The sequence below is a fragment of the Camponotus floridanus genome, unplaced genomic scaffold (genome assembly GCF_003227725.1).
Source record: "Camponotus floridanus strain SB8 unplaced genomic scaffold, Cflo_v7.5 scaffold36, whole genome shotgun sequence".
Classification (NCBI taxonomy): Eukaryota; Metazoa; Arthropoda; class Insecta; order Hymenoptera; family Formicidae; genus Camponotus; species Camponotus floridanus.
The window spans coordinates 1,317,173-1,342,815 of NW_020229503.1; the positions used below are offsets into that span (position 1 = coordinate 1,317,173).

A 25,643-nucleotide genomic window follows, 5' to 3' on the forward strand; every position below is an offset into this window, starting at 1 on the left:
GCTTATACAATGGATGCTCAGTCTATACTTACTATGTCTATGATTTTTATTAAAACGTCTTAGCTTTCGCACGCGGACCGCCATCTTGGTACTGTGACTAGTGCGACGTATATTCGAGTGCTTCCGCAGAATTTCATTAATCAGCCCATTTCTGGGCTACCTCGTGCCTAAATTTTAATCTTATTCGTTTTGATTCTTGTGTGCCTCCTCTGGACACGAAAAATTTTTGGCGGCCCTATAAATCTTGAGCAAATATTAACACGCGTCACTTCTGAGCGTCATCACGCCTTTGTCTCGAGCCTCGGCCATTGTGCCGCTGGCCTCCCAGCAATTCCTATCCTTTACCTCTTCCTCCTGGAGAGAGGATTTCACCCACGCAACATTTGAAGATCTTTACTGTATTCTCACTGCCTGTAAGTACACTTAGTTTTGCATTTACTACTGAAAATGTCTACTAAAATGGACTTAGAAGATCCTGAAATGTCCGCTGCTCTTGCGTCATTAATCTCAGAGTCCGGATCTACAGTTACTTCTCATACGAAAATCTTAGGCAAGAGACCTAACGATCAGGAATCTTCCTCATCTTCTAACAAAATATCGCGATCAAACACCGAGAGCAGCATTCCGTCTCACCAGCCATCGATTTCTGGATCCGTTACATCTCTAACGGATACTATTAGGAACAATAGATATTCCACTAATAACGCAGGACCATTCGATGTCCACGTGCAGCGGATATCTAATCCCAAAGCACAGCTTCATCCCGTGCAAGTGGGAAGAGCTGCTTGTGAGTTAAATATTGACGACATTCTTGAAATAAAAAAAGCGGGATTTTCCAAAGCTTCTATTTTTTTCAAGTCAAGAGAAGCCGCAAATGTTCTTGTTAATGAGAGAAAGCTATCCTCAAAAGATCTGGAAGCTTTTATCCCCCCATTTCGCATCTCTAGGAAAGGCATCATTCGACATGTGCCACTTGAGCTTACAGAACAGCAAATTACAGATAACATTAACAGCCCTTTTAAAGTGGTTGCAGTTAACAGACTGAACCGCAGAATCTTTACGCCTTCTCAATCTGACTCCTCATACGATTCAAACTCAGGAGTTTTCTATTCTCCATCATACACTGTTGCGCTCTCCTTCGAAGGGCAAAAAATCCCCAAACACATATATATGTTCCATGTCAGTTATCCGATGTCTCCTTATGTTGCCAGAGTTTCACGATGCAACAACTGTTTTAGATTCGGACATATCAAAATCAACTGCAAAAGCCAGCCTCGCTGTATGCATTGCGCCGAAAAAGGCACACTTTCTCAGAAGAAGACTGCCTTCAGAAATGTCATCTTCCCAAGTGCGTTAACTGCTCGGGCGAACATCGTGCTGACTCACTATCCTGTCCTGAATTCATTCTGCAACAAGAAATAAGGAAGTACGCAGCCTACAGGAATATTTCCCTTATCGACGCCAAAGAGATCTTCAAAGGTAACAGAACCCCCCCTCCTTCTCCTCCTCCTCTGAAGACTTTCCCTCACTAAACTCCCCCCGCTTTTCTATCCACCCCAAATCATACTTCACATGCCTATTCCTCTCCGCTTGATTTCACTTCACCTCACCTTTCCTATGCTCAAGCTACGAATCTCCCTTTCCTTACTAACCCTCCTTCTCCTTCTCTTTACTCTCCAGTCCGTAATAATATCACTGTTCCTAAATCTTCTGCCTCTTTCCTCCCCCATCCACTCAAATAAATACATAAAACACAAGCATCCTCAGAATTCTTCCCCTCCTTATTACCTTCCGCGTTGTAATCCTTCTGTTTCATTTCCGGTATCCCCTCCTTTTTCTACAATCCCCCCTCTTATTCATTCATCCAAATTTTCCCCTCCTCTTAACCCTCCTCCCTCAGATCCCCTTACTCCTCCTCAAGATGCCCTCAAGCACGTTATCCGCCTTATTATGGAGCTTTTACCCTTACTCTCCTCTTCTAATCTACCCGAATTTGTTCCTTCTATCATCCATTTTATCCGTAATCTCCCTGCTAGCTCTAACAATCCTTCCTCTCCCCCTTCCACATAATATGAGTCGAATAATCTCTCATAATGATCTTACCCTGCTACAATGGAACTGCCATGGTATTCTTAACAAAATTGACTTCCTCTCCCACATCTGTAAACAATTCGACATCCTTGCGCTGTCCGAAACATGGCTCTCTTCAGATAAAATTTTTTCTCTTAAAGATTTTCACATCCTTCGGAGAGACGGTCCTTCCAATAAATCTGGCGGTGTTCTCCTCGCTATCAAAAATACGATTCCTTTCACAAAGCTTAACTCTATATTTTATCTAGAGGATTCCCTTGAGACGGTGGGAGCAAAAATTTCCTCTTTACATGTCGATTTATTTATCATCTCGCTCTATAGACACCCCTCTAATTCTCCTTCCTTTACTTGGGAAAATCTTTTCGATTCTATTCCATCTCCTGGTCATATCGTCATCACAGGCGATTTTAATGCTCATCATGTCTCTTGGGGCTGTAATCACAATAATACTGTGGGCATCTCTCTGCTAAACTCTTCCCAAGAATTTTCCCTCTTCCCTATCAATGACGGCACCCCTACTTACATCTCATACTCTGTCCATTCCTCCTCTGTAATCGATTTAACTTTTGTCTCCTCGAGTTTAACTCCCTACTGCACCTGGAACTCCTATGATGACACGATGGGTAGCGATCATATACCAACCATAATTTCTTTCAGTCTTCCTATTCAATCACGCTCCTTCTTTTCCCATAAACTCCCTTCTTCTAAGATTGGTCGTAAGACTCTCTCTGCCGCCTTCTCGCTTTCTTTCTCCTCTCTTTCGGAAAGTATTGATCAAGCCACTTCTCCATCTGAAAAATATGACATCTTTTGCAGCTTTTTAGTTGATACTATTAATTCTTTACTTCCAGCATGCAAATCTTCCAATCTCACTTCTCCTCAGCATCAACAAAAAAATTCCTTGCTTACCAAATCTCACTCGTCACACCTTACTCGCCCTCCTGCACCTTGGTGGAACGACCAATGTTCTCAAGCTGTTGAACTCAGAAAAAAGGCGCTCCGTGCCTTTCGTGGAAATCCCTCTAGCTCAAATTATCTTAACCTCAAAAAACAGGAAGCTTCCACTAGAAAAATCCTTCGACAAGCAAAACGCACGGGTTGGAGGGCCTTCTGTGAGTCTATTACAACCTCTACCAGTATCTCCACACTGTGGCGATTTGTTAGAAGATTTAAGAACAGATTTCTTAATACTATTCCCTCTCCTTCTCCCTTTTCAAATGATATCTCACCTGAAATTTCTGACCTCATTAACTCTATCTCCCCTCCTTCATGTCTTTATAAGCTTTCTCTTACTCACCTTTTTTCGAACTATTCTTACTCTTGTCGCATTTTCGACTCTCCCTTTCAGCTCGAGGAACTCCACCATGTTATCTCCGCTCTCAAAAATAAATCCTCTTCCCCCGGAATAGATCAAATAGATTATTTTACGCTTTCTTGCCTTCCCACATCTTACCTCTCAATTTTTCTTTCTATTCTAAACAACCTCTTTTTTGCGGGTGAATTCCCCGATTCATGGACCCATTCACTGATTTTCCTAATTCCAAAATCTTCACCAGGAAAATTTCGTCCTATATCACTCACCTCTTGTTGTCTTAAAATTATGGAAAAGCTTATCCTCCTCAGACTCGACTGGTGGATGGAAAGATACGAAAAATTACCTTCCTCTCAATTTGGTTTTCGTAAATTTCGTTCTTGTCAAGACAACCTTTCTATACTCACTACAGAAATACATACCAGTTTTATCTGAGGCACCTTCACCGCATGCCTCTTCTTAGATCTTTCCAACGCTTTTGATGATGTCATTCCTTCTATACTCATCTCTGACCTTGTAGATCTTGGTATGCCTCTATGCCAATTTATTTACTCACTTATCCACTTTCGCAGATTACAATTCGTAATTAACAGCGAGCTCTCAGATACTCGTTTCTCCTACAAAGGAGTTCCACAAGGCTCTATCCTTAGCCCTATCCTCTTTAATATCTACCCAATAAGCAAAATGTAAGCAGTATGTCGACAGACTGGCAACAGATTTGATCAAACCATGTCAGCAGAATGACATCTACTGCGTCCTCATTCTGCTTCTAATCTGCTAGCAGAACCTGCTCACAGAATCGGATATCAGATTGTCGGCAGAAACTGAGCAGGATCTGCTATCAATGCTAACATGACTTGATGTCAGACTGTTAGCAGAAATCGAACAGGATCTGCGCGTGCAATTTGATGGCAAATGGACAGCAGAAATTTCACAAGATTTGCACTTTTATTAATATTATATAAATGCAACAAAATTGATTATTACAGGTGCTAAATAACAATATTATCAGCAAGTTAATTAGAATTTTCTTATAGAAAATACATAAAAATGACATATATGTAATATGTTATATCATAGTTATATTTCATATAGCGAAGGACTAATTTCAATTCTATTTAATTAAATTAATAATAAAGTAAATGTAACTTGTAAAACTTGAGATGTAATTTATTTAGAATTAAATTCTTGCTTTATGCCTCAAATAGCCAGTGCATGAATAATTTTCCATATATTATATTGATTCCAATCAGTTTAATATTCTGAATTCTGACTCTCATTTGCTTGTATCAGATATCAGAAATTAAAGTGAAAAATTAAAATGATAATTACTATATTTTTAGTCTTTTATTCATATTCGTGACTTTATATATATTTCTGACAGAAATTCAATTACGAGAAAGTACAGCTCACGTAGCGGTAAGTGAAAGAACTATCGAATCATGCAAATCCTATTCCATTTCTGCCATCAATCTGCTATCAGAGATTGTATGCGCAGATCCTGTTCGATTTTTGCCGACAATCTGTTGTCAAATTGCATCGCACAGATCCTGTTCAATTTCTGCCACCAATCTGCCACTAAGTTATGCCGGCAGAATCTGTTCGATTTTTGCTGCCAATCTGGTAACTGATTATGTTAACAAGCTTTGTTATATTTCTGTTGACATTCTGGCGACATCACATGATATATCAGAACCTGCATCGATTCTGTAATCTTTCTGTCGACAACAATTTCTAACAGATTCCCTGACAAGATCTGCTTTAGCAGACTTGGCTATTGGGGTATATATCCAAATTACGTAAACACATAGGCGAAGATTGTGAGTTAGTACAATTCGCCGACGATATTGCTATCTTCGTTAGCTCTCCCCAAATAGATAAAGCTCTTACTGAACTCGAATCTTCTGCAAATAAAGCTATTAAACACCTCACATAAATCCATTCGCTTTTTCCATTAAGCTCGGTAATCACACGGTGGAATCAACCGATTCCCATAAATTTCTCGGTATTACCCTTGACTTTCGCCTTTCTGGCCGCAATCACATTCTCTCTCTCTCTACCCGGTGTTCCAAGCTTCTGAATATCCTCAACTGCTGAGAGGTACCTGGTGGGGGGGGTGCACCTTCATCTCTTTTAAATATCTATAAAGCTTTAATAAGGGGATCTATGGAATACGAATGGAATACCTTTCTTTCCTTTATAATAATCACTCTCTTATGCGTCATCTTGAGTGTATCCAATTGCGCGCTCTGCGTTCTTGCTTGGGCCTCCGCAAAACCACACCTACGAACATCGTTCTAGCGGAAGCTGGCGAGGGTCCCATAAGATTTTGCTTCGAATTTCTCACCTCTAAATACATTTTAAAAACATTTGCTCTTGATTCTCATCCGCTCATTGACAAACTTTTTGCTCTTCTTTGGTATTCACGCAGATCCCGCAAACGTAATCCTTCCGAAAAATTTATTTTATTCAAAGTCTTTAATGTTTATTTTCGACTCAAAACCTATATCTCAAAATCTGATTACCCAGCAGTTTACTCCATAAGTTATGATTCTCTTATATTTTTCCCTTTTGTTATCATCACACCTCCTTCTGAAGTAGAGAAAATCAAAAATGCACCCATCCCCCAGATATCCTTTATGGAAATCTATAATACGTTAATATCCTCTTCCACCTGTTTTTTTACCGATGCCTCTAAAAATAGATCCGACGACTATGTCGGTTTTGCAACCTACTCTCCCTCTCCTCATTTACAACTACTCTACAAAATTCAGTCTTATTCATCCATCTTTACTGGTGAAGCTCTTGCTATCCTCTATACTCTCGATTACATCTCACTCCATTCTATCAAAAATTCCGTCATTTTTACCGATTCCAAATCTGTTACTGAAGCTCTGCTTTCTGTCAATTTGGCGCATTCCTACAACTATGTAATTTTTGCTATCAAAGACTTTACGATATAAAATTAAAAGGATTGGATAACTCTATTGTCTGGATTCCGGCACACACCGGCATTTTGGGAAATGAAACAGCTGACATACTGGCGAAAAGAGCCATCTCCTCAGGGAAATTATCTGAAAAACAACTTCCTCATTCTGACTTCTTCTCTATCCCTCGGAGAAAATACGTTGAAGCTCCTCTCGCCTCCTCAAGATCCAAGGCAGATTTAAAGGAACGAAATATTTTGCGTCCTTCAAGGAAATCACATTAAAACCCTGGTTCCATAAACTTAAAATCAACAGAGAAAGTATCGTAACCTGCTGCAGGCTTAGGAGCGATCACTACGCTTTAAATTACAGTCTTAAACGTTGTAAACTCGTTTCAGACTCCCACTGCCAGTGTGGCTACATCATTCAAGATGCGGATCACATATTTTGGAATTGCCCGTTATACGCTGCTCACAGGACATCCCTCTTGAATCGTCTCTCAAGATACAAAGGATTATCACACCCCTACAAGATTTCAGAACTCTTAATTAATCCTCTCTCTGGGATTATTCATGCCCTAGTTTCCTTTTTAAAAGCTTGTGATTTGCATCTCTGAAAAATACCTCCTCTTGGAATGCTACCCTCTAATTGACCTCTCCTATTATACTTTTACTATTAACCCGTTGTTGGCCAGGATTTCTTGATCGACACCAGATCAGAAGAGGCCATTAAAGTCTAAGAAGAAGAAGAAGCTTTCGCACGCTGTTACCAGACTGCATACGTCAGCAGCACGCAACTACAGCTGACAGCTGAGCGGACATGTGAGTGTAAGCGTACGTGTGAGTTCGACGCCGAGTACTTTTCGAATTATGAGGTTTGAAATCATTTCTTAATTTTGCATAAACCATAAAATATCTAGTAAAATATTCATTTTTCGATTATCTTACCTTAATACTTTTATGTACAAAATAATGAGAGGAATCAATTAGTGTAAAGAAAACACATAGTTGTTTTAGAAAAAAATATGTAATTGTTAATTGTAAATTACATATTTTTTTCTTAAAAACAACTGTTTTTTCTTTACACCAATTGATTCCTCTCATTATTTTGTACAAATTATTAAGGCAGGATAATTGAAAAATGAATATTTTACAAGATATTTTACAGTTTATGTAAAATTAAGAAAGGATTTCAAGCCTCATAACTCGGAAAGTACTCAATGAAAAAATATTTAATTATAGTGTTTTGGAAAGCTTTTGAGATAAGCTACACGAATATGTAATAAAAAATGGTGAGTTCCATTTAAGAAATTGACGATGATCTTCACGTGACTTTCAAATAACTCTCCCATGTCAAATCATTGCCACTATCTGATGATCTCCTTCAAGCCATACAACTTTTGTCTGAAGCATTTCTTTCTAAAGTGCATAGTTTATGAAATATTCGACCGGAACTTTTGGAACACCCTGTATATATATATATATATATATATATATATATATATATATATATATATGTATATATATATATGTATATAAAAGAGGAGTGTTTACAACTAAAAGATTTCTTTTAGTTGTAAACACTCCTCTTTTTTTATATATACATCATACGAAAAAAAATTATGTATGTATAAATAAAATACTAAAAAGAAATTTCTACAAAACTAAAAAAATATACTATTTGTAAATATATATACACGTGTTTTATTTTTGTACACACATCAAATTTTGCAGATATACAACAGGTGCATAAAATTTATACATTATACTTATAGTAACGAGAAAAAAATATTATAAACACACCAATGAATATTTATTTATCCTCTTATCTTTATAGAAACGATTTGTATGATATAGAATATATCATAATTTTTATAGTAGATATAGAAAAAAAAAGTTTATATGCATATCCTCTGAGGAATAAATTAACAACATCCTCAAGTAGATGTAATATTTCATTTTTTAACGTATAAAAAATATTTTTTATGTACATAGAATAATATCTGTCTTTGTAGCAATCTTATTTCAATATTACAATTTTGTGCAATTAAGCAGTTTTTGACTTGCCACACATGAATCACTTCACTATAAAAACTGACAAAAACTTTGTGTTTTTAAGTGGAAGAATGCGATTTTAACCCAGGAGATTCACTTTTTTTCGGACTGGAATTGATTTCTTGTTGCTCCAGTCTACGGTGCCTCAACATTGTCGATAAGACTCCATTGAAACTAGCAGTTTTCTTCTTGGCGCTACCTTTTGGAGTACTTTCACCAACTCTACGAACGGGTAGTCTTGGCGATGACATTTCATCCATAAAGTCGAAGTCGGACTTCTCTTCGGTTCTATAAAAATAAAAGAATATTGTCAATATAAAAAACTCAATTAAGATAATCAAAATTTTGTATTAAAAACTTACTTATATTCTTGAGATCCATGTTCTTGTTGCCGATTGTTTGAGGGAACAGGGGAAGGTCCTCGTCTACCAGGACACTTCCATTCAAGTTCTAAAACATGATTATTAGCTTCCAAACCTTCAATCAATGAAACTATGTCCTCAGCCTTTATATTCCATTCATGCTATATAAATTAAAAAGAACAAGATTGTTTATAAAAATAATGCAAACTTAGATATTTACAATATAACATAAAGGTACATGATCAAACATACTAGGATTAATAAACTTTTAATAATAAATTTTTAATAATAAACTTTTTTCATTATAACTATTATAATTATTTGCAACTTATGCATAAATTGAAATTATTGTATTAAAATAGAAGCTATTGGCTACTTTTCAATATCTTTAAGAAGATTATACTTGTTTCACTTTGACACGAGTTATTACGAGGATATTTCTTCAATAAAAATCTGATTCTTGATATTTAAATTTTTGCAAGATTCTGTACAATCGCATCATACATATGTCAGGGAAACAATTTGAAAAAAGAAATCTGAATCGCTTCCTAAAGAAAAAAAAATCTTTAGGTTTGACAAAGTAAGGTGTGGTATTATTGTAAAAAAATTCATAAAAGTTTTTCTTTAGAAAAAATCTTTTTCTTGTGGATTTTTCCATAAACCAGACCCTTATTTTGTACATGAAACTTAAAAATTTCTATAATCATTTGATTAGACCTTTATAGATTATCTTGTATAGAATCTAGATCCATATTTATTTGGATCACTGAGGAAACCTCTTAGAAGAACCATAATTTCTAGATGTTGCAATCATACAGAATGTTATTCATAAATATTTAAACATTAAGAACCAGAGAACCTATTTTTAGAGGAACTCTTCAAGTTCATATACCAAGCTGGAACAAATGTATCAATTTTTTCAAAGACTATATTCACAGTTATTAAATTATATTTTAACACAATAAAATTTGTCCATAAGCGCTAAATGAAAATTGTAATAAAACACAAAAATCTTTTTATATTTAAGAATTACATTGAGAATTTTATTAATTATAAGTTATTAAGATAACAAATAGCGATAACTTTTCAATTGCTACCTTCGCATCCATTTCATATTTTTCATCATCAGAACATTCAACAGACCAGTCTTCCTCATTGCATTCCATTTTCATTAAATAATTCGTGTTAAATGACTACTCAAAAAGATATTTTCACTATGTTTCATTTAGAATATAATTGGTTATTCCCAATTTATTCACAAATTTGTTTCTTGCAAAGACCTCTCTCCCTCTCTCTCTCTCTTTATATCTTTTCTACATATCGAAAATACTTTTTTTCTTCTTCTTCAGATTTTTGGTCCACGATAACTTAGTAATGAATAAGGATCAAATTACATTGGCTATCAATGTATATATTGTTGAAAATACAATTTTCGCCTTAGCATTCTATATGATTGACAGCTGACATAGCATATAAAATATATAGACTACGACTGATATTCGGAATCCATTCTTAAGCACACTTTTCAAGCATAACAGTAAGGTTTCGACCAATCGCGTTGCTCAATTTGATCACGGACGGCCAAATGTCTTATGGAAAGTGTGTATTTTCTTAATACTTGACTGTGATTAGTCAATTTCTTGAGCTTAGGGTCTATCCAGACAAACTTGCATAAGTGCATATGCATAACATAAGACCATATGGACCAATGAGCATCGAGTATTATGTTATGTAAGTCAATATAGCGATTTAATGCTCGATGCTCATTGGTCCATATGGTCTTATGTTATGCATATGCACCTATGCAAGTTTGTCTGGATAGGCCCTAAGGGTGCGATCCCATGGACTAATATTTTCCGCGTAAAGCGTTTTGCGTAACCAATCAGAGATATTACGCATTTTCTTAAGGCTATAGCACACACTTTCCATAAGACATAACAGTAAGATGTCGACTAATGAACTCTATTAGTGCGTTCGAAAATATATTTGGTCGGTGTTGGGAAAAAAGATAAAGTTGGCAGTATTGAAAACTCCCAGTGCTGCATTTCGTTTCTCCCACTGGGATTATTAGGATTGTATTGTACCGTATGTACACTGCGCGACAACGATTCGTTCCGTGGTCCTTCTCGCGAGGCAAGGGAAGCATAGCCTCTAACCAATCAGCCATTGCCACGCTGCCAGCTGATTGGTCACTTCTACGCTCTCCTTGCCCCGCGAGAGAGGGGCCATGGAACGAATCGTTGTCGCGCAGTGTACAATATATGAAAGTGTTGCAATTACACTAATTATTATTATGGAACAATATATTTTACTCGAAAATATCATTTTTTAATTTTCGAGTAGTTTTTCTTCAGATAGTGATGATAATAATGAAAAATTACAAAATATTTTATTCGAAAATAGAGGTAATAACAACAGAGGTGAAAGGAAAATAGTATCAAAAATAACAGATTATTTGGAAAATGTTACCAGATATACAAATATTGAATTTAAATCACATTTTAGGTAAATTATGTCACTTTATTATAATTATTATTAATACAAAAACACACGTTCGTATTAATAATAATATATGTGATGTTATTAAATATATTATTATAAAATATATTTAACTACTTATTTATCTTTTTTAGGCCCGGTTTCACAACTCGAGTTAATCGGAGTTTAATACGTTAAACTGGGTCCTGATTGGTCCATTTACTACTTAAACTCGGATTAACTGGATTGTGGAACTGGGCCTTAATATCTCAAGTAGCAAATTTTTTAAATCCTAGTGATCCCAGTGGGAGAAAAGAAACGCAGCACTGGGAGTTTTTAATACTGCCAACTTTATCTTTTTTCCCAACACCAACCAAACATATTTTCGAACGCACTATATACTAAGGCACTAAATATATGAGTATTCTATACTCCGCCATTTTTAATCCATCCCCCCACCCATTCCTCCTTGCCATCTGGGCTCCGCGCTTCGTCGCGTCACGGAGCTAAAAAGGTTATAGAATACTAAACTTCGTTGTTGCGTTTTTGCTCTCTGCATTCTAAAAAAATCATCTTAATATCTATTGTAAACTAGTGCAGAACGTGGGAAGTGTTGGAGTGTTTAACAGTTATACCTAGATAAAGTACAAAATATATTAGTTTGAAGAAAAAATTGAAAATATTTATCTGCAAATAAAATGTAGTGACGTTTATTTACAAGTTACATATTTGTTTTACAGCAAGGTTTTTTAAAATGTCAAAACGAAGCACTAATCGTAGCAACAAAAATATGTTGCTTCCTGGAAAGAACAACAAGGTAATCATCTTTTTGCCTGAACTGTTTATAATCATTTACATTAAATGCTGCAATTCATTAAGTATTTAATTTTATATTATTACTTCGCTTACTACTTTCTATCAAACGAGCCATAAAATAGGAAATTGATGTCATGCGATGTAACAATTTTTGAGTTTTCAATGTCCCTTAACATCGTTAAACTGGAATATCTAATAACTACTACATATTGAAATATAATAAATGCAAAGCAATCGATTTGTCATGTAAAATTGCAAATTTAATTTAGATTAATAAAATTAATTAATGTAGTTTGCACTTTATATTATTGTCAATCTTTCGATTTTGTGTTTATATTTAATCTTCTGATATAAATATGATATAAATATGTAGTATAAACGTGTATACTTTAATTCATTTCAGAGCTATAAAGATGAAGATATTGTTGAACCAGTTTCAGAAGAGAGCATTTTGTTGATGATGGCAGAAAATCAATCTCTGAAACAACAGTTGGAGAGACTACACATAATAATAAAACAGTATTCTCATTGCCCAGCAGTTGTCGAATACCTGCAGAAATATAATGTAAAATAATTCATTGATGTGCAATATTTTTGGTGTTTCGTACATTTATATTGTATTGATTGTATATATTTGACATTTGGAATAATACTAGGTTTCTGTATCAAGTTTTTGTAATAGATTGCGAAAATTATTTCCTCAAAGTATTTACTATGATCAGAATTTTAGGAAACGTATGTAATAAATCGAATATATTGTAATGTATCAAACATTTCTTTATTTATCTATTATTTATGTACAATGTTTTTAACATTTTAACGAACAGCTTTAAAAATATATATTATATAAAATATTATATAAAAATACATGTAAACATTATGTAAGTAAACTGAAAATAATACACTTTTTAAGCGGCTTTGAAAAATTTTTTATATTAAAAAAAATTCATATTAATATTTTAAAACATAATAATTTTTTATTTTATGATCAGAAAACATTTTAATTTGTTCTTAAGCTTTTGACCGTTTCAAACTCGCGGTAAACATTTTTCCGTTTTCTACTATTTTCTGAAAAATTCTTGGTACAATAACACCGAACATTAAAAAAATGTTTCACAATTTTTGTTTTCACATCACAACAATTTGGAAAAACAATATTGACGTATTTTACCAGACGTTCTATCAAAGTGAAGCTTCCGTACATCAAGATATGCTCTTTGTAAATTTTGAACATATAATCGCAATGTAATATTAGATGAAACGTTTCTAAACACGGCTCTTTTAGGCCACCGTAGTTTAATGCACTGGTATACTGTTTCGCTTTTCGAGTAAAATCATTGTCGGATAAATTCTTGCGCAATACAAATGCTATACAATGTTCACAAATGTGTTTCATAATCGCATTTGTAGCACAACCGGCTAAATGAAATAAATTTTTTGCGTCATAATCAGATACAGTGTTGCTGAATTCATCAAAGGAAAATGTACTTATTTGGATTTCGTCGAAAATGTTTGTCTCGACAGCCGCAGTAAATGTCGAAGACTTTTTTTTAGAATTTAATATCTTTTTAGCTTTACAAACATCGAGTAAAAAGTTGTCTGAGTCATCACAATAATTCGAACGTGCAACACTGGATACGAATTGTGACACACTAATGCTTTTTATAGAACGCAAACATTGTAGCGCAGTTGGCATTTTCCCTTCTTTGTTTCTTATTTGCGAAAAAATGTTTTCCGTCGCATCCTGCGTAAAACGATGCCCTAATACGAAATCAAATGCATTCTTAAATAAAAATTCTACGATGTCGCAAAAAGATAACGTTGACAATACCAACGCATAATTTAAAGGCTTCCAGTGTTTCTCAAAAACAGTTTCACGGCATGTATCTATAAATCTATGGAGGAAAATATATTTTTCATCGCAGTTTCTCAAAGTAATTGAGGCCTGTCGTACTTGTGAAGATACAAGAGAAAACCATTTATATATTAGTCGAATAAAATTAGCAGTAGTTAACGCATCTTCCGGCAATGACTTTTCCTTAACTGCAATTTCTAATGCGCTAGCTGTTTTCGGAGAAAAAAAACGGATTGCGCCAACATGCATTTTATCAAATTGAGTAGGATCAATATCTTCTCTACGTAAATGATATAATCTTCGGACTTCTTTGCCATTATTTACTTCATCATACCACAACGATTTAATGTATGTACCATCGACTATGTTTGTCGGAAGCCCTTCATATTCCACGAATGCATCAGGAAGATATATTTTCTGTTTCAAAACTGCGGATTTCAAATTTTTTAAAATGTGGCAAACGTCTGGAATGGCGAATATTTCATGTTCGTGAAACATGAAAGAATTCACAAGAGGCCCAAATTTATAAATATTAATCCCTAAAGAGGTCCACAGACTTCTGTTTCTATTATCTAAATCTGAAGATAATGCAAGAATGTGAAAACCGCAATCTTCAACAGATGAAATACATTGAAGAATAAATTCTTTCAAAGCTTGTACATCTATTGATTCTTTTGGCATCACATGACATGCAATGACTTGTTTCCATGAGTTTTTTACTCCTCGAAGTAAAACTAAAAATAATTTTGTGCCAACTACATTGCTAACGTCTCCTAAACTATTAAAACCTATGAATTTACCACTGCTTTTATCATAATCGACTTGTTCAGAAATTACCATTTCATCATATGATAACAAACAATATCTATCGGTAGAATCCATCATTTTTATTTTGAATTTAAGAAGCTGTAAAACATCGTCAAATATTCCAAAATCTACTTTAAAATCTTGCACTCGTCGCATAATAGTACTGTAAGCAGGCAGTGGATAACCAGTGCTACGAAGATAATTATAACCTTTGATGGACAGAGCGAACCTTAATTTGAGAGCTTTAATAATTCCTTCCTTTGACCAAAGTAAATGCCCTAGTTGCAGCTTCCTCATTTGATCATCATTTAAAAATTTTTTCAGCATAGCCTTTAAATCATCTAGCTGTTTATGCAACATTTTGTGCTCATTTTCTGTGCATTCTTTGGATAATGCAGCTTTCAACTGCGCTCGCAAATGTTCATTTTCACGTTTAATTTTAGTGTACTCATCAATCTGTAAAATAATAATAAACATGTAAGTATAAAAATGTTCACTTTGATGTCAAAATATTATTTACATATTATTATTATATAATTTGAGCGAGAGATATATTATATTTAAGTTTATATTTAAGTTGATGGGCAAAGGTTTCAATTTCAAGCTGTTTTATGTTAACATTGTTTATTACGTTGTTCACTTATACAATTTGTACAAGAGTGGTCATGCAAATGTAATAATAAATGAAAAAATAAATAAAAAATAAATATATCATTGCTCCTATTTTATTGTAACATAGAAACTTCACAGAAACTTACGTTTTTCTCAGCAGGTTCATTTGTTTCTGCATTTGATTCTGCAATTAAATCATTTATTTCAAGTTCAGTTAAAACAGGTGTATTATTAGGGTCGGCATCGAAGAGTGTCGGCACAGCATTTGGTTTTAATTTTGCCCAATTATCCGCTCGATGAGTCTCGAACTGTGATTCTTCAAAGTGTTTCTGAAATAAGAAAATTGCTTATAAAGTGAATGTCCCTATTGGCTACAGTTATTCATTTATGTAATTTCTAACGGCGACAAATCTAAACTACATTAAAAAACGATCCGTGATTCTAAACAAACAAAAAAGCTGCGTAAATTGAAAATTTAAGAGAGAGAAACTTACTTCGCAAAGATAAGACGAGTTACTTGGTAACCAAGATTCTCTGCGGAGATTATTTATCCATTGCCGTCGACGAACATCATCCGCAGGAAATTTGAACATTCGATAGCCTTTTTCTGTTCTGTTCGCACAATTCACCGCAACGCAGCAAGGCATTTTTTAGTATTGCTGATTTTTCGTTTTATACCATATCGTATATATGAATAGAAAAAAGAAAATATTCATATTTTCTTTCTATCCTTTTTTTCAGATTCTTGGTCGAGCGGTCACCGAGGTGTGACATGTGGCCGTTATGGTCAAGTTAATAAAGATATATATGAATGGCACTCGGATAATTCCGAGTGCCATTCATCCAAGAACGAACAATATCCTTTTTTCGTCTCGGAAATTTGAGCAAATTAGAAACCGCACTACTATAATCTCACTATATAATCTCACTAACCTATCTACTATAATCTCAACTTAGCGACGAGGCAAGTGACACGAAAAACAAGGAGGGGGAATGGATTAAAAATGGCGGAGTATAGAATACCTGTATATTTAGTGCTCTATATATACTATACTGGAATGTGCACTGCCGTAGGAGAAAACGGGACGAGCGAGAGGGAAAAGTGGAACAATACCTGTCCTTTTCTATCGTCGTACTCTTCGAGCTGAAAACATTGGCTATGTTCAGTGCATAGTATTGAGTTGAATGATGATTAGTATTGAAAGAGGTATACATGTGCGTACAACGATTCGTTCCGCGGCCCCTCTCTCGCGGGGCAAAGGGAGCGTAGAAGTGACCAATCAGCTGGCAGCGTGGCAATAGCTGATTGGTTAGAAGCTATGCTCCCCTTGCCTCGCGAGAGGGACCACGGAACGAATCGTTGTAGCGCAGTGTACACTGCGCTACAACGATTCGTTCCGCGGCCCCTTTCTCGCGGGGCAAGGGGAGCGTAGAAGTGACCAATCAGCTGGCAGCGTGACAGTGACTGATTGGTTAGAGGCTACGCTCCCCTTGCTCCGCGAGAAGGACCACGGAACGAATCGTTGTCGCGGAGTGTACATGTATGGTAAACTAAATAGAGACCATAGACATATATACATAGACTGCGCATGCTATGCTGGCCGTTGAAGCAATTAAGTGAGATAGAAAATGGCTCGGAGGATCTCTTTCTCTCTCGCATAGTAAGAAAAGTGGGGGAAGCAGAATAAGAGTTGAAGTCTTGAGGGGAAAAGAGTTCACTTCCCCCTCCACGGTGTGATTTAGAGTGAGACAGAGATCCCCCGATATTGCTTTCTCTTTTTAAATGTTTGCTTCAATGGCTAGCACAGCATGCGCAGTCTAGTTATATACGTCTATGATAGAGACACTGATGTTAAGACTGATGTTTGTAACGAAGATCATATAAAATGATCGACCAATCAAAATTTACTAGACGGAGACAGAAATCGTTTCAAAGCAACCTGTCCTTTCGATGTCCCGGGCGTTAACAAAGGCAGTGCACATTCCAGTATAGTATAGAGTTCACTGATTTTGACCAATCGCGTTGCTCAATTTGGCCGTCCGTAACCGAATTGAGGAACGCGATTGGTCGAAACCTTATTGATATGTCTTATGAGGTTTGTTCGCGTCGAATGCTCGAATGTACTCCAGAGAGCACTTGGTAACACAAGTAAGATGGCGGTTAGAGCAGATGAGTTCATGTGCACTAACGTTTGGTGACACGAACGGATTTGAGGCACTTTCCCTTCTTTTTTTGCTTCCAACCAATCGCACATTACTGATAATATCTTGATGCTTTTACTGATTTTAATATTATAATTAATAATATTATAATTGATAATATTAATGATGTATTTGTAGAACAAAATCTATTACCCTTGGCTATTAATAATTTTGAAAATGAAAACAATGACGAAATAGAAAATGAGTATTAAGAAGATGTAGCGTTCTAATCTTGTGTTAATATCATTTCTAATGATTGGTTTTATTTTAAATTCGCCTTTTTTTTAGTTTGTGCATTTTTATTGAATTTTATATAATTTTTATATAATTTATATTTGCAGATGTTACTGTTAACGCAATTATTGAAATAAAGGTTTCGTCCGACGAATACCTAGAACATGCATAACCGACTATGTTGAACATACAGTGTCAATATATACAGATAGAGAATTTGTTATGCATTTTCGTTTAAAGAATTTATCCATCAATTCATATTTTATATATTACGCATGCGCGCACATTTGTCCCAACTGCATCACCATCGAAGGTGAGGCACATGGAGCATACTCCTGGGTGTTTACGACAATTAATCGGATCTTTGATCAAACTGAACAGTGGTATTTAGCGATAGACTTTCTAAATTTCCCTAGACTAATCCGGATCAATGATGTGTCTCTGAAGTAATCTAATTAGATTAACAACTTATTCTTATTTTATAGAAAACATCTTATTCCAGTAAAATACATTTGTTTATTAATATATAATTGATAAATAAAGATATATTAATTAAAAGAATAATAAAGTATCTTCTATAATTTCTTATGATGTTTTTCACAATTTTTTCGATCAGCTCGACCACAATTTCTTTCGATGACTGTTAATCTAATTCGATTACTTCAGAGACACATCATTGATCCGGATTAGTCTAGGGAAATTTAGGAAGTCTATCGCTGAGTACCACTGCTCAGTCCGATCAGAGATCCGATTAATTGTCGTAAACATCCCCTAATTGCTCCTTAGTCCCGATCTACAATAGGTAATTTAACCCCTAAGCCTTAAGAAATTGACCAATCACAGTCAAGTATGAAGAGAATACTCGACTGTGATTGGACAATTTCTTAAGGCTTAGGGCTTAAATTATCTATTGTAGACCCGGCCTTAGAGTTCTATCGCGACGCGAATACCTAGTCGCCATATTAGTTGCGGTGACGCGAACGTATTGGAGCGTATTGGAGTGAGTAGGAGTATGTTGGGGCATGCGACGCGAACAAACCTTAAATGTTGCGTCCGCGGGACGAAGACTTCGAGATATATCGAAGTGCGCATACTACGTTCGGGCACTCGCAGGACGCGTGAAATAACTAAACACTTTTAAGAACAACGTGAAACTTTATTGCGGAGCACAACAACGGATTATAACAAAAAACACGAAAACGATTCGTAAACGCATCCGCTCAGCTTAACAGTTGGCCATTTTATCTACGCAACTGAAATATCTCAAAATTCATGAGCTTAAGACAAAAATGTTTCAGACAAAAGTTGTAAGGGCTTGAAGGGGGACATAAGATGGTGCCATTAGATTGATCTTGAAGAGTCCCTGAAGGTCACGTGAAGATCACCTCCAACTTTTTAAATAGGACACTCTACATACTTTTACATATTCTTATAGCTTGGCTCAAGAACTTTCTAAAACACTATAATAAGTACACTATAATAAGTATTTTTTCATTGAGTTTCCGAATTATGAGGCTTGAAATAATTTTTCAATTTTACATAAACCATAAAATATCTAGTAAAATATTCATTTTTTTATTATCTTACCTTAATAATTTTATGTACAAAATTATGAGAAAAATCTATTGATGTAAAGAAAACACACAGTTTTTAAGAAAAAAATATGTAATTGTTAATTGCAAATTACATATTTTTTCTTCGAATCAATTATGTGTTTTCTTTGCAACAATTACTAAACTGGAGATGAGCTACAAGAATATGTAATAAAAAATAGGGGGTTCCATTAAAAAAAATTAAATTGATCTTTAAATGATCACTAAATTCGACCTCTAGGTCAAAGTCAAAGTCACCATCAGATGTAATGAATTTAGAAATGAAATTTTGTAATGAATTTTTTATCAGACTTACCTTGTATGTGTAAAATAAAAATTTCAAATTTTTAAACTTTTTACAGTATTTTTCCAATGAAAAAACATATTCAAAAGACTATTCAGCTTATTGTACAATTCCCATATTTCCTTATCCAGTCCTTATCCAGTCCGGTTTGTATCAAAGCATTATTTATTTTGTTAACTGTTTTGTAAAAAGACTACCAAACTTGATCTTTTTAGTTTTAACAGCCAGGATTTATGAACTATATCCATAATATAGCATTTTTATTATTATTAGCAAATTTAATTCCAACAAATGTTATAACTAGAAAATAAAATTATCAAATAATTAATAATTTAATAATAAGTTGTAAATTAGTTGAAAATTAGTTAAAATGTTGAAAATTAGTTTTGCCTTCTGAGGACTTAGCAAATAACACAAAAAATCCTAGGATCATTAAAACATTTTATCAAGTCTACTTTATCGACTTTAATGACCTTTTATTGTCGTTATTTCTATATCATCGTTGGGTATAATAAATATACATATAATAAAAAAACTAAGCAATGATAATGTAAATATAATTACATTGCCATTTATAATTACAAAATGAATAATGTCATGAATATTTCGCAGAATTCGTTCGATTAAGTTAGTTCTTCGATTTCGTCATTTATTGGTTAAATAGTAATCAAATCTTTATCAAAATTTATTTTAGAGTTTGAAAATTAATAAGTTTGAATTCACAACCATAAACTTTTTAGTACGCATATTTAAATATAAAAAGATAATCATGCAGTAACTTACATACTGCGCAATACGAAGCATATACGAGTCATATGAAAATACACTTTGATATGATTCAATCGAATTTACCAATAGAGAACAATCAACATGATTGATTTAAGGTGCGATCAACTTAACACTCGCAATGATTGCATTATCACTATATTATAACATTTCTGATTAAGAGTATATTCAGACAAATTTGCATAGTGCATACACAGAGAAATAAGAAATTTGATTGATTTGTAAGTATATGTATACATAAAGAAAATTAACCAACACATTTCCTTATACATATAAGTTATTTATGTTAATGTTTTGTAACAACTAATGACGTTTTTATATTTTTAATTATATTATAAAAAATTTATCTATAAAAGTGACTTAATCATAATATTGTGACGTTTTTGCATGTCATTAAAACGTTATAAAAAGTTATAACGATATTACAAAAACGATATTTTAAATTAGGCATTATTTATTTATGTAATATCATTGCTCATCAAAGCAATGACCAATTTTCGACATAAAAATGACATATGCTTACTACTTGGGTTATCAAATAAAAAGGCAATATGATGCCAAAGAAAATCCGTTAGATCTGTAAATATTTTCTATTAACGCGCACAACTCGAAAAATGATGCAAATTATTTGTACAAACAATACAAACGTTCGAAAAATTGATTAATATCGGACATATAATATCGGACATATAATAAAGAAAACAAATTAATATATCATTTAGGTTTGCGAATGTATATTTTACTCATTCCTTTATTAATTCCAAAAAAGAATGGAATTATACATTACACTTCGAGCTGCTTGATAAATTATACATATTGTGTATAAGTATAAATGAAAGGGAACAGGATTCGCGATGCGTTTTCCTTATTTTTTGTCGCAATCATTGCAACAATAAGTCAGAGGTTTTTGTTATTTTTTTATTCACTTATTTAATTACTTACAAGGGGACACTACGCGCTGCTTTCCGATAAAATTTCGATAAAACTTACAATAATGACAGAAAGTATTATCTAACCAATATATGCAAAGCCATTTTTCTAAATGAGCTTTGAAAACTAAGCAGTTATAAGCAGTTAAAAGTAGAGAATCTTCTCATAATATAATATTTTAGCTGTCATTAATGTTAAATTGTCATGGTTCAGCAACTAGAGTCTTGAAATAATGTTTTGTAAGACGTCACGGTTCGCATCTGGCTAGTGCTGAAAATTTATTTTTGCTTTTCTATTTACAATTAATAAAAAATTAAATGACTAAACAAAAAATGAATAAACAAAAAATAGACTGATAAGTAATAAAACATCTAAATAAATCAATATATAAATTAATTAATTAAATGCCAATATATTAATTAAAACTTATAATTATATTTAGCCAATATAAAATTAATATATTAATATATTATAATTAAAACCAATATATTAAAAAAATCAATATATATATATTAATTAATTAATTAAAATAAAATATCAAAAATAAAAAAAAAATTTAAAATATTATTACATCGACTTTTTTACGGTTATTTAACAGTTTATTTTTTGTTTATTTAATTTTTCATTAATTGTAAATACAAAAATATGTGCAAAAATTTTCAGCATTAGCCGTACGTAAACCATCCTATGAAACATCATTTTAATGTTCTAGTCGCTAAACCATGACAATTTAATATTAGTGCTAAAAAATGTTATATTAGGAGAAAGATTGTTATATTAGGAGAAATGTTATATTAGGAGAAACTATTTTAATTACTTATAAATCAATTTTTGAGATCTATTTAGAAAGACGGCTTTACATATTGATTAAATAATTATTTAATTATAATTATTTAATTTAATTATAAATTATTTTCTGTCATTATTGCAAGTTTTATCGAAATCGGTGAAGAAGAGCGCATATATATATATATATATATATATATATATATATATATATATATATGCGCTCTTCTTCACCGATTTCGATAAAACTCATGTATATATATATATATATATATATATATATATATATATATATATGCGCTCTTCTTCACCGATTTCGATAAAACTCATGTATATATATATATATATATATATATATATATATATATACATATATATACTGATTGTGTACTTATTCATCACTTATTCTCGTTAATTGCGAATGTATTTATTAAATCACAATTACAGCTGAATAGGGACTATCGAGGTGGATTCGCTAATACAAGTACTGCTATTCGGTTTTATTGAGTATAAATTAATTACGATAAGTATAAGTATGTTTGTGCACATTGCGGTGTCATAGAAAACGTTTCACGTAGGTTATTGTAATTTTAATAAACACGTTAAATACCGCGCGGATCTCGACTTGACTCTATGAACTCTAAATTTAGGACTGTATGTTGCACAACACAGTGGCAATATTTTTAACGGATTTTATTGGCCGCCCATGCAACTGTGTAAAAAAATACAGATGATTGCAAATCAATAAGTCGTTTTTACATGCTGATAACATATATACGCAAAAGTGCTGAGGATATTCTAGATCCAGATTCTAAATATACATTTGTATTATTCAGTCACTTTGCCCCATAAGCGTTTAACATATTAAAAAGTGAAGTTGTCTATACTATATACAGGGTGAGTCACTTAAGATTGGCCATCTGAATAACTTCTACAATTTTAGTGATAAAAAAAAATGTTTCAAGTAAAAATTGTTAATTGTCGAAAGGAACGTTATTAGGAACATTTTTTCCCAGATGGAGAGGCGTAGGAGATTTAAAGGTTAACTTAAAAATTTTAAATCCTTATTCCTTATTACATATTCTTGTAGTTTATCTGGAGAGCTTTCCAAAATATAACTATAATTAAGTTATTTTTCATTAAATATTTTTCGAGTTATAAGACTCGAAGTAATTTCTTAAATTAATAAATTATCTTAATATCGCTAGTCAATTAATCAAAAGATCATTGGAAATAATGTAATCGACCAAAACTAGCCAGAATTTTTGTTTATTAATTACGACGTTTCGATCATATGGTTGTGATCCTTTTCAAGTATATAAGATCAAAAAATAGATATAAATCATAGTATTGTAAACTGCACAAGTCACGTTTGTAAGATCATTACATCTTACTAAATTTAAAATCGAGAGATAAAACGATGTATCAGTATTCGTCAACGAACCACTTTCTTAATTTCGTAATTTCTTAATTTTACATAAACTACAAAATATCTCATAAAATATTCGATGAATATCTTCTTATCTCAATATTTTTATGTACAAAATAATGAGAGGAATCAATTGATTTAAAAAAAACACATAGTTGTTTTTTAAGAAAAAATATGTAACTGTTAATTGCAAACAACACATTTTTTCTTAAAAATAACTATGTTTTTTTTACACCAATTGATTCGTCTCATTATTTTGTGCATAAAATTATTCAAATAAAATCATCGAAAAATGAATATTTTATGGTTTATGTAAAATTAAGAAATTACTTCGAGTCTTATAACTCGAAAAGTATTTAATGAAAAATAACTTAATTATAGTGTTTTGGGAGCTCTCGAGATAAACTACAAGAATATGTAATAGGAAATAAGGGTTTCCATTTAAAATTTTTAAGTTGATCTTCAAATCTGCTACCTCCACCTGAGAAAAAATTCTCCATAACATGACGTTTCCTTGATAACAAACATTTTTTACTTCAAACATTTCTTCTTATCATTAAAATTGAAGGAGTTATTAGGGTGATTTTAAGTAACTCACCTTGTATGTGTGTATACGTTGCTATTAAACCTGGCATATATTGATCGAGATTCATATTTCATTTCTTGGATCTTCTTACCTTAGATCTTTCAAGTATCAGCCACTAGAACGGAGTTTCAAAAATCACTGCCAACTGTGTGTGTGTGTGTGTGTGTGTGTATGTGTGTGCGTGCTTGCGTGCGTGCGCGCGTGCGTGTGTGTATGAGTGTAAATTCTTTTGGGTGAGAATTCTTTTTTCATTTTTTTTGTCTAACTCTCTTCTTTCTCGCATTAATTGTATCGCGCTTATTTTTTTATTTTATTTTGCTTTTTTTATATTTTTTACGTGTCGACAATTAATGATGGCAGTGAATACTGGATCTCGCTCTAGAGCTTCGAGATCGCGCTTTTTCCCTATTCTCTCTCTCTCTCTCTCTGTTTCTCTCTCTCTCTCTCTCTCTCTCTCTCTCCGTTTTTTTCTCTCTTATTTGTATACATAATTTCGCTTTCTTCTTATAAAGTCCCTTACAAGATTCCTCCTTCCATTTGTGCATTATCATCTCTTCTCTTTTTGTTATTTTGCTCTGTTTATTCTTATCGCGCGTTTCATAGCTTCTTGTACCAGAAAAGATAATGCTCTCCTTCGCTGATTTGCAAATTATCGACACCTGTAAGCACGAAGAAGTTTTAAAATTTTTAATAAAAGCTATGAACGCACAAGACAATTGTCATGGAATTGATAAAGAATTATCTGTACCTCCAGGCGCAACTAGCTGATTTCCAGGCGGCGAGGAAGGCTCTGGCGGCGAAGGCAGTCTATAAAGCAGCCAATAGTGATAGGACATTGGCTCTTCCTTGTAGCCAGCTATCGTGTGAACGTAATGACCGTTAGGCCAATCAGACGCAAGAAATTCGAAATGAGGTGACATCTCTGCCGCCAGTAACATCACGTCATAGAAGGTTTCGTTTTTGGGTGCTGTCACTGTTAAGTTGTATGTCTCATTCACGTTGCTGCCAACCCATAGAGTGTACGATACGTTCACCAACACCGGCGTTGAAGTATACGCGACCGTAGTGTCCGCGTTGCTTACGTTATTTCCCAACGCTTCTGATGGCAGAGTAGTCTCGCTGTGATTGTCGGACGTCCCGATATCTTCAACTCACAAGTTCAAGAGATTGTTATATAATTTTATTGATTCTACGGCAGATTTCTTATTTATAAGTCAGTGATAATTCAGTCAGTGATAATCAGTCAGTGAAAGTCAGTGATAATTCGCTTATAAATAAGGCAGATTTCTTATTTATAAAAAATCTGCCTTATTTATAAGCGAACTATCACTGACATGTTATATTTTTTCATCTGAATTTCGTACATGATTTCTTGTAAATAATAATTTTTTAAGTAATAATTAAATTAATAATTTTTCAAGTAATAATTAAAAATGTATTAAAATTTGGTCAAACTATATAAATTTCGATTTAAGAAGTT

At 33.4% G+C, this 25,643-nt stretch overlaps 2 protein-coding genes and 1 long non-coding RNA gene across 5 annotated transcripts in view; 1 reads left to right on the plus strand and 2 right to left on the minus strand.

The window, feature by feature from the left end:
- Positions 1 to 8,150: 8,150 nt before the first annotated feature.
- On the minus strand, positions 8,151 to 10,209 carry LOC105248164 (PAXIP1-associated glutamate-rich protein 1). The gene is made up of 3 exons (XM_011252803.3): positions 9,844 to 10,209; positions 8,747 to 8,907; positions 8,151 to 8,672 (listed from the first exon to the last, which is right to left on the minus strand). Exons 1-3 carry the CDS (start codon positions 9,916 to 9,918, stop codon positions 8,444 to 8,446), a joined length of 465 nt encoding a protein of 154 aa, XP_011251105.1. The 5' UTR covers positions 9,919 to 10,209; the 3' UTR covers positions 8,151 to 8,443.
- A 1,455-nt stretch (positions 10,210 to 11,664) lies between these two features.
- LOC105248163 lies at positions 11,665 to 12,710 on the plus strand. The gene is made up of 3 exons (XR_003123144.1): positions 11,665 to 11,868; positions 11,965 to 12,041; positions 12,444 to 12,710. It is a non-coding gene; the product is annotated as an uncharacterized LOC105248163 (long non-coding RNA).
- Positions 12,711 to 24,405: 11,695 nt separating this feature from the next.
- LOC105248162 (uncharacterized protein CG3556) overlaps positions 24,406 to 25,643 on the minus strand; it is a 37,234-nt gene continuing 35,996 nt past the window's right edge. For all 3 annotated transcript variants that reach the window (XM_011252802.3, XM_011252798.3, XM_011252799.3), the window contains exons 6-7: positions 24,912 to 25,313; positions 24,406 to 24,822 (exon numbers count right to left, since the gene is read on the minus strand). In XM_011252802.3, coding sequence (XP_011251104.1) covers positions 24,761 to 24,822; positions 24,912 to 25,313 — 464 coding nt within the window. In that variant the 3' untranslated portion in view covers positions 24,406 to 24,760. The remainder of the gene's footprint in view (positions 24,823 to 24,911; positions 25,314 to 25,643) is intronic.